Here is a 9870-nt window from a genome sequence, read left to right as displayed (position 1 = left end):
TCCGCACGGCCTTGCTGTCGGGGACAGCACAGAACCCCTCGTGCTCTCTCGGGCGGTGGGGTGCTCGGTGGCTCCCCAGCTCCAGGCTGGAGCAGGACAGGACGCACACACCAGACCGAACAGAACCCCCCAGAGGGGCCGCGGGCTTCTTGCTTCCCGCTCGAAGTCTGAAATGCTGCGGGAGGTCCCACAGTCAACGTTACCATCACCTATGAGAAAACGGATACGGACCCAGAAGCTTCTAGAAGCCACAAAACCCCAACATACTTATCTCGTAAGATCACGCCTTCAATGCAAGCCCCGAAAAGCACGATGCAGGATAGGTCTTTGTCTCGTGTCAAGGAAGTGGCTGGCCAAACACCGACAGGGTCCCAGGCGCAGGCAGGCCTGCCCCACCCCGCGCGCTGCCGTGACCCCATGGCCCCCTAGGCGCCTTCCCTGCTGCCCCGTCCTGGCTCAGGTGAGTCAGGCTGCCCATGGCCGGAAGTGTGACCGCCATGGGCGCCCGGCAGGGGATGCTGGATCGCTCGGCAGGGACAGACCCCAGCGACCCGCATGGCGACGCTGTGACTGTGGGCGTGGACACAAGCACCACACGCCGTGCCCGCAGCTACGGGTTACCGCCACATGTCACGTGTGAGGATGTGGGTGCCACACGCCGTGTACGGACAACGGCTCCGGCCGCAGCCAGCCATGAGGTCAGCGTCCTGGCATCTCTCATTCTCCCTCCACAGGCAGATGCCAGCCTGGTTCTCCCTTGGGGCAGCAGTGGTCAGGCCATCGGCGCCTCCCTCACCCAGCGCCTGCACCCCCCACACCTCGGCCCCTCCGAGGATACAGATAAAAGAGGTCGTCACGATGGCCAAAATGGTCCCTGTGGGGATCGACTTCTGGGCGTCCCTGAGATCCCCGGACCGGTTTGAGCCCGCCATGATACCTATGGAAACCACCGGGGGAGCCCAGTCACAGCAGACCTGGAAAGCACCGCCGGCCCAGCCCCAGGCCACCACACACGGGAAGGGCGTGAGACTAAAGACAAGCACCCAGCCTGCGAACCGTGGGGCTGCAGCTAGTGGAGGGGAAGCCCAAGAGGTGGCCAAGCGGCCCGGGCACGGGCCAGATGTGCCAGTGGCTGCAGGTGGCTCGGGCAGCCACGCCAGGCCAGGTGGGGGCTGGGGCTCCTGCTGCACACCGGGCCGCGGAGGGGTGTCCCGGCAAGGGAGGCGGCACTGGCGCGCACTGAAGGTCATCCCGGAAGGTCAGCTGAGGGTCTTGTAAGGACACCACTCGGGTCCACGCCAAGGCGCCACGGTCGGTGACTCCAAGTGGTGCCGGTCTGTCGGGTTGCTTGGGACAAAGCTTCTTCCTGCACCCCAATCAGCATGTGGGGAGCAGCGACCCGGCGGCTCGTTTCCTGGAGGACCAGGGCAGCCGTACACAGTGGAAGGACAGGGCAGGGCCTCACCGGTCACGGAGGGGAAGTAGATCCCGACCAGCATGGTGAAGTAGGTCATGATGTCAGTGAGGACGTAGGGCAGGCCGCTGGCCCTGCTCTCCTCTGGCACGGGCACTGACGGTGTGCCCTTCCTCTCCACGAACGCCCCCTTATCTGTGTATGCGCTCCACAGGTTATCTGTGGGCAACAACAGGCCAGTAACAGGATTCCAGAACCTTCTGCCAGGGCTTCTGCCATCAGGGAGGCCCCAGCAGAGGCCACGGGGGGCAAAGGGCTCACCAGCTCCCATGGGCTGCAACTTCACAGAATGACGCACCACCTTTCCTCCCAGAAGAACCAAGGGACAAGCCCTGTTGCCCCCAACCACGACCCCCTGTGCACCCAGCAGCAAACCCCAAAAAAGGCAGGGTCTACTGACCGCGGCTCTGGCTCCTAGTCGGGCAGCCGTGGGAGAGGGGAGGTGTGGTCCCATGTGGAACCCCAGGGCGCTCACCGAGGAGGACGCCGCTGGCCACGCCGGGGATGCCCTGGATCTCCGTGACGTTGTTCTGGGCAAAGTACTCATCACAGGTGGCGCTGGGCATGGAGCTGTTGCAGAAAAGGCCCCAGAGCGCGGTGGGTGTCGTGCTGTTGTTGGCGGTGTGGAACTTGGCACAGACGTCAAAGCCGCGTCTCGACAAGGTACGGTTCCCCAGCAGACAGACCCTAGCGTGGAGAGTCAGGCGTGAGGGGACGTGCGGGCCCCTTCTGAAACGACTACTGCTTTTGTCTGGCAACTGGGTTGGGGGCTCTAAGTCGCTTCAGACACTCCACCTTGGGCAATGGGAATGCTGCGCGAGCTGCGAGGGGTCGGGGTTGACGCAGGACCCCAGCAACCCCTCGTGATCCTCCGTCAGAGGCTCAGCGCAGCGTGGTGCAGACACGGCCGTTCCAGGCGTCTGACACAGGTGCCTCCCTCCACACGGAGAAGCGGGGAGGGGCTCAGCGCCAGCGGCCACCCGGCCCACCAGCCCCTCCTGGATCAGCCCTGTGGGGGCTGGGCCCACCCGGCCAGCCTGACAGACCGCATGCCAGACATACCACGGCTCGCTCACCCACTCCGTGACCTTGGGCCACCTCCTTGGGACTTGGCATCCACATCCAGAAGAGGGAAAAGAAAGGAACCCACGGGGGGGCTCCTGTGAGGACCAGGGGAGCCGGGACACAGGGAGCACGGAGGACGGGCCACCCCAGGCGGAGCTCAGTGCCGCCTGCCTGTCCCTGGGGCCAGCAGCACCCTGTCCACCCGTGACCTTCGCCAGACCCATCCCACCCGCGCAGATGACGCGGTCGCACGAGAACCCTGATGGACCGGGCGGGAGCAGGGGCGTCTGCGCCCCACGGCACCGCCACCCCGGGCCCGGCCACGTGGTCATGGGCACGGACGAGGCTTGGAGGACCAGCTGGCCCTCCGCGGGCCTAGGACTCACGGGATGTCTGGCGGGTCGAAGGCGGTCTTGATGACGCCGGCGTAGATGGCGAGGATGGACAGCACCACGCAGGCCAGGAACACCAGGGCCAGCTTGTTGACGTACTTGACGCCCACGAAGACCACCATGGCCATGAGCACCAGCGTGCACGTCCCGTACACACGCATGTTGTGCAGCATGGCCGCGGCCTCGCCTTCCGCTGTCTCTGCCTGGATGATGGCCGCGCTGGGGGAGATGTAGGTCTGCAGGGGACAGAGGGTCAAGAAGGGCCGCCAACCAGCCTGCCTGGAAGCTGGCCCCACAGGAGAGGCCCCTTCCTCTGCAGGGCCTGATGCTGGGCTCCCTCCCCGCCGTGAGCCCCCACCCTCCCGAACACATTCACGGCCCTGGTGGGTGCCCCGAAATGGGAGCGGAGAGGGAAGCCTCGAGAGACGCTGCCCCTGGGGTCGGTGTCGTGGAAGCCGGGCCCGGGGCGGCAGCCCCAGCTCAGCCTGCAGGGCTGGGGCCACAGCGGCTGACGATCTAGGAGTGAGAACGTCTCTGGAGGAGGCCCTCCTGAGCTCGTGTAACATCAACAGTGGGGACAACAGGACAGAACAATTCCTGGCCGAGGAGCCGTCTCCCGGCCAGCCCTGCCTCCAACAGATGAGGCCCTGAAGGCCAGGGCCGCGCGGCTGATCCCGGGCTCAGGCCTGCAGCCTGTTGTGCACTCGGACGTCGACCTGGCAAGAACCCTGGCGGCCGATCTGAAGGGCAGCCGGGGACCCAGTCACTGCCGCACGGGCATGGTCACCAGCCACGGTGCAGCCCCTGAGCGAGGGATACAGCCAACCCCCCCAAGAGTCCAAGGAGGCAGGCGTCAGAGTGAGGGGCCGGTTGAGGGGGCCTGTGTGCCTCGGGAGGGATTCCTCGAGGTCTGGAAAACCAGCCCAAAACAAGGCACTTACCAAAAAAATCTCAATGGTCCCCAAAATATACATGGCCCCGGCGAAGGTCGTGCCCAAGTAGAAGCAGAGGCCAACGGCACCCCCGAACTCAGGCCCCAGAGAGCGCGATATCATGTAGTACGAGCCGCCAGCTGCCAACGGGACAGAGAAGCAGCGGGTCAGCGCCGCACCGTTTACTGTGATGCCAACGCCAACCTTGACGCTGTGCACTTTGCCCCAAAAAGGCCAAGGAAGCCTGTGGCTGCTGGAGCACACCATCCTGCCCCAGATGGTGGCTAATGCCCGGTGGACCCCAGACCCTGCGCGCAGGCGGCTCGGCCGGTGGGCGGGGACACGACCACTGCGGATCTACGCTGTCCACACCGCTGCCACCCGCTGGGCCACGGAGGCTCCGGGCACAGGGCAGCCCCCCAGGGCCTAGACACGCAGCACAGCGCCCCCTCCCTGTCCTTGCCTGCAGCTCCCCCCACCCACCCTGCAGACAGTCAGTAGCTGCAGCCGTGCCACCAGGGCTCCAAGGACAATGCAGCCCCCCCAGACTGAAGGCCGTCCCCGGAGCCCCGCAGCCCCTCTGCTCCCCAGGCCCCTGACACCGGCCACACGGCGCCCGAGGCAGGCACTGCCCACTGCCCACCGTGGTGCTTCAGTTTATTTCTAAATAGTGAGCATCTGGGAGAAATTAACTCCAGAATCAAAAGCAAAAAGCGGCTCCTGAAAGGCCACAGTCTCTGAACACAGCAAAGCCGAAATCTCATAAGAAAGTATCGGGAAGCGTTCATGTAGGTTCCTGATGGGAGCAGAAACCCAGCGTCACAGCAGCTCTGAGCGCGGGGTCAGGCGCTGGGCAACAGCGTCGGAGTCGGACCTTAGCCTTAGGACGGCCCACGGTGCCCTCTGGGGACACAGGACAACGCCCAGGACACCAGGCACCAGCTCCCATGCACTGCTGAGAGCCGGAAGCCCATGAGCACCTCTGCCTGGAGGCAGGGTCCCTGCTGAGGGGGCTCCTGAGAGAGCCTGGCTGTGCAAAGGACGTCCCCAACTCCCCACCCCGCTGCCAGCCAGATGTGGGTGTCTCTGTCCTCCGGGCTGGCCGCCAGGCGGGTAAGGGCACGTGCACACACTGGGGCCCTTTGGGGAGAGCGCCGGCCGCCTGGGCTGAGGCCATCCTGAGTGGGGTCCCCAGCAGGGCTCAGCTCGGGACCCCACACAGCCTGCCCCGGCACCCTTACCTGGGACTACACCGTTGGTGGCGATGGCACTCATGGAGATGGCAGTCAGCATCGTCTGCAGAGACACAGGCTATCTTCTCAGAAGACAGGGCACCTTGGGGGCCACACCCAGCCCCATCACAGAGGGGCTGCCAAGCAGTCAGGCACATGGGCGCCAGGACACTCAGGGCTGCCCCGATCTCCCACTCAACCCCCCAAGCTGAGCTCCTGCAGGGCACCCAGAAATACCCAACTCAGGACCCTACCTGGAATGAAAGGGAGACCCTGTCTGGGTGCCCACCTGCCGTGGCGTATGGGGAGGACCCCGTCTGGGTGCCTGCCCACCGTGGGGTACAAGAGAGACCCCATCTGGGTGCCCGCCCACCGTGGGGTACAAGGGAGACCCCGTCTGGGTGCCCGCCCTGGGGGCTGGATGCAGGACCTCCAGAGCTGTCCTGGGTGGCTCTGCCTCCAGCTCCCAGCACAGCTCAGAAGTGGCCACACCACAGGCTGGGGGCAGTTTGCCACCCAAGGACCAGAAGGAACAGCCTCAGGAAAGTTAGGGCCTCAGTGGCCACTGTGATTCCACCGGGCGCACCTTTGGCTAAAAATCCTATGGGATGCATGTGCTGCTTAAAGGAGCCCCTGGTCCTTATGCTAATTTTTATCTGGTTTTACGGCAATTACTCCAGGTGTGTCCACATTTCCCCAGTGAGAGAAATGTCACCAGACATGAAAGAGGTAATGCAGTTTAGATGGCCACGCCACGGCCCATGAAGCCACGGGGGGCACATTCTTTGGGCCAGAGCTCCAGGTGACAGACCCCTGGGGGGATGAGGGGAGCTGAGCTCCAGTCTCCACTGTGAGAGCCAGGCAGGAGAGCCTGAGGCTGCGGGAGCAGGCGCTTAGGACACGCGGAGGCCACAGCCGACCCGGGGCGCTGAGAAGGGGGCCTGGTGCAGTGAGCGCGACAGGACGCAGGCTCCTGGGGCCACGCGGGGATGAGGAAACAGGGTCGGGGGCTGAACAAGTCACTGGCACGGGCAGCCCCTCCTTCAAACAGGGAGCCCAGGAGCTAACATAGGGCCCTTGCGCCCCCCAGACACCCCTGGCCACATCCTCCCGCAGATGCAGGGACGGGAGTCCGGCCAGCCCGACGTCCCCCCGCCAGCGCCAGCACTCGTGAGGAGGCTGCCCTGGGGGCGGGGAGCCCCAGGCCCGCGGTCACTCACACAGGTACAGCACATGGACACGATGAGGAAGGACTCCAGCACGCCGGCCACGCCCACGATCCACGTCAGGCGCAGGAAGAGGATCACCCCGAGGATGTTCTGGAGGCAGGGCAGGTAGACACCGATGAAGGTGCCCATGCGCGGGCTCTGGAAGAGACACAGCGGTTCCTGCGGACCCCGGCCTGCCGCTCCCCCCCCAGGCGCCCCGGGGACAGCAGACGCCCCATGGGCTGCACGCTCCAGGCCACGCCTAGAAGGGGGGCTTTGGGAGAAATCCTCGAGAGAGCGGGTTCTGGGAGGAACCATGTTGCTTCCAGGGGGCAGGAAGGGGTGCCACGAGGGCAGCCACGGCAGCGTCGGGGAAGTTGAGCTCAGGACAAGCAGGCCCCGTCCAGCGGACAGCAGCTCAGGGTTCCAGAGGCCCAGGCGGGCCCTGACGCAGGAGGAAATGGGACAGCAGTGCCAGGAAGGTGTGAGTTCTGGTTCACGGTTCAATTAACGTCCGAAACAGCCGCTAGACGTGCCAGGCAGCCATCCCCCAGCTGCAGCAGGGTGTCCACTGATGTCCTGCACCCAGCGGCTGGGAGACCCTGAGTCCTCCTGGAAGGGCAGGGCGGGTCTCCTGTTCTCTCCTAGAGGCAGCTTTGCTGGATCAGCCCAGCCAGAGGGGAGCCCTGGAAATGGTGCCTTGCAGTGGGGGCTGGGTGTCTGGGCACAAGCTCCTGTGCCCGGGGGGACACAGGGGACAGTAAGGGCAGTGCCCCCACCCCGAGGACCGAGTCAGTCCTGAGTGGGGCGGCGGACTCATCCCAACCAGAACCCGTCCACCTGTCTACGGGACAGCTGTGCTGGATCGCTGCTGTGACCACAGCACCTGCCCCTGTGCCCCAAGGGGACAGAGGCCAGACAATACCCCTGCCTCAAGGACAGGACCTCCCGGTCCTGCTCTGGCCACAGGTCCAGGCCACGTGCCATGCAGACGCACCAGGCTGGAGGCTGAGACCACATCTCGACAGACACACCCAGAGCCTGGGGCGCACTTCGGAGCTCGGGGAAGGGCATGCTGGGCTGTGCCGGGCTGTGCCTGGCAGCAGGGGCCAGCGGGGCGAGATGGCAGGGGGGCAGTGAGGGGGGACGGTGGGGACCACGGTAGGTTCCAAGAGGCAAGCAGACCCGGGCCAACCACAGGAAAGGACCTATTCCTGAAGGCAGTGGTCGGTGCCCTGGGACACAAGCTCTAGCAGACAGAGGGACAGACGTGGCCGGCGGCATGGAAAAGGCCTGAACGTTGGAGCCCGAGCAGAGTCCAAGTAAAGCCACAGGCAGTGCCCGGGACACGTGTGAAACCCCAGAAACACACCGGTGAGCGACTCAGCCGTAAGCACGGCACCCAATTCCACAGCGTCCACGGCTGTCACCTCCCCACATGGTGTCACCTGGGACCGGTGTCCCCCCTGCCCTCTGCCCCAGGAAGGTGGCCGGGGTGAGGCTGGGCTGGGAAGTCCTCACGCCCCGTGTCTGTCTGGACACAGGCGATCAGGGAGGCGGGCCCCCGTGCACACAGGGGGCCCAGCACCTCGGCCATGTGGCTAGTGCCACGGGCAGGGTGGACACGGAGGAGGGACAGGCAGGCAGGGAGGCAGCCATCAGGAAACCCCACCCTTTCACCAGCTTCCATGCTCCACACCTAGCTGGTGGGAACCCCGCAGGAACACCGAGCCCTCAAGGCCAGGCACTTAGACCTCGGGGTCCTCATGCTGCCTTTGTCTTGTTCGCTGTAGAGAAGGCCCGTTTCCACCCTCAACTGAGCCACGTGCAGAAGAGAGGAGGAAAGGAGTCATGTTTCACTAGGACTTGGGGAATGCCCCAGGGAGGGGGATGGAGGGAGGGTTACGGGGACAGGGGGGACAGGGGAGCAGATGTGGGGGAGAAGCAGGGGATGGGGACCAGGGAGGCAGGAGAGAAGACGGAGAGAAGATGGAGATGGGGAGCAGATGGGGACAGAGAAGGAAGAGGGCGTGGGGGCTGGGGGACAGGGGGCGGGAACAAGGACCAGGCGGGGTGGGGGCGCACCTTGACCTCGCGCCTCTTGCTGTCCTCCTCGTGCTCCTCGTGCTCCACCACGCCCTGGCTCAGGTTGGTGTAGTTGGCCAGCTTGTTGAGCAGTGAGGACACCATGGGGTTGCTGTCCATTTCCTCCTGTTCGGGGCCACGACTGGATTAGTCACCTGGACCCTCAAACCCACAGGAGAGTGCCCAGCGGGGCTCCCGGCCGTTTCCAGCTCCGGATCAGGTCCCCAGGGCCCAGATGGGCCCACGCCACCCCAGACACACGCACGCCAGGGCCCACGTCAGGGATCCCGGGTTCCCCAGGTGGCCCCACCGAGAAGGCCCCCCCACAACCCCCCACCCCCGTGCACGGCGTCCAGTCAGATGGACAGCCCTCTGCCCCACCCCCAGCTCCTCAGGAGACCGACTGCGAAGTCTCAGCCCTCTAACAAGTCACGGCCCTCACGTGTCTCGTCGGGGGACGTGTAAGTCACCTCAAAAAGCGCCATGTTCTTTCCTTCAAAGAAGTTCTCCTGCTCCACCTCCGTGTGGTTGATGAACGGGCTGTTTTCTCGCGGGTTTCCATCTCCTGGAAGGGAAACCGCTCAGGTCAGTCTTAGAAGTGGCTGGAACAGGACAGGCACCCCTGCAGGCCCCGCGTCCACAAAGGCCTGGGGGAGACCCTGTGCAACACCAGGGCCCTCGGCTCCACCCAGCCAGCCATGGGGCAGCGGGAGAGGCTGTTGGGTTCCGAGAACACAGACATGCGTGTCACCGGCAGATGTCACTCTGTGCCTGGGACCCCCACCAGCAATGCTCCTCAGGGTCATGGCCCTGGCTGCTGGGACAGCTGTTTGTACCCAAGCAGCCCAGCCCTCCCCGCCTCAGTTTCCCCACCTATGACACAAGACTCAGGGAGCAGGGAGTGGGAAGGGGTGGGTGGAGTGGGGGAGGGGGACAGGCTGCCGTGCAAGAGGAGGCCAGGTGCTGATGTGAGCCCAGCCCACCCTGGATGCCTGGAGCGGGAGTGGCCAGGACCCCATTCCCGCCGACCTGGGGCCCAGGCGGGGACAGGCCATGCCAGCAAGGCAGACCCTAGTGTCCCCCCATATCACACCCCCACATGGTTCAGTTACGCTGTCCTGCGAGCCAGGCCCGTTCAGGCCCCTGCAGTACCACCCCCATCCCCAGCAGGCAGGACCCCACCCCACCCCCAAACCGTGCTTCCCCATCCACCAAGTCGAGCACAGCCCCCACTAACTCTCAGTGGGACCGAAGCTGGATGCCAGGGTTGGGGGGTTGGTTAACTCAAGACCCAGAACCCCCAGCAGGACAGCTCCCTGGCACCCGGACAGCGGCCTGACCGCAGGCAGACAGTCCACCTGCAGGAGCTGCGCCCTGTGGCCTTGGGGCCAACACAAAGGCCCAGGGCTGGGCCAAGGCGCCTCAGATCCAACCGCAAGCCTGGAGGAGGTCAGCAGCCCACACGGGCGGCGGGGGGGGGGG

General features: G+C 65.2%; 1 protein-coding gene across 1 annotated transcript in view; it reads right to left on the bottom strand.

The window, feature by feature from the left end:
- Window positions 1-9870, bottom strand: part of SLC12A7 (solute carrier family 12 member 7) — a 43275-nt gene that overhangs the window by 17566 nt on the left and 15839 nt on the right. Inside the window, exons 2-12 of the mRNA XM_040630580.1 lie at window positions 8859-8953; window positions 8389-8514; window positions 6316-6462; window positions 5105-5159; window positions 3873-4003; window positions 2926-3167; window positions 1950-2161; window positions 1466-1633; window positions 839-937; window positions 268-325; window positions 11-175 (exon numbers count right to left, since the gene is read on the bottom strand). Coding sequence (XP_040486514.1) covers window positions 11-175; window positions 268-325; window positions 839-937; window positions 1466-1633; window positions 1950-2161; window positions 2926-3167; window positions 3873-4003; window positions 5105-5159; window positions 6316-6462; window positions 8389-8514; window positions 8859-8953 — 1498 coding nt within the window. The remainder of the gene's footprint in view (window positions 1-10; window positions 176-267; window positions 326-838; window positions 938-1465; window positions 1634-1949; window positions 2162-2925; window positions 3168-3872; window positions 4004-5104; window positions 5160-6315; window positions 6463-8388; window positions 8515-8858; window positions 8954-9870) is intronic.

The sequence above is a fragment of the Ursus maritimus genome, unplaced genomic scaffold, assembly GCF_017311325.1.
Source record: "Ursus maritimus isolate PB19 unplaced genomic scaffold, ASM1731132v1 scaffold_15, whole genome shotgun sequence".
Classification (NCBI taxonomy): domain Eukaryota; kingdom Metazoa; phylum Chordata; class Mammalia; order Carnivora; family Ursidae; genus Ursus; species Ursus maritimus.
This window is presented reverse-complemented; position numbering and strand designations above follow the sequence as displayed.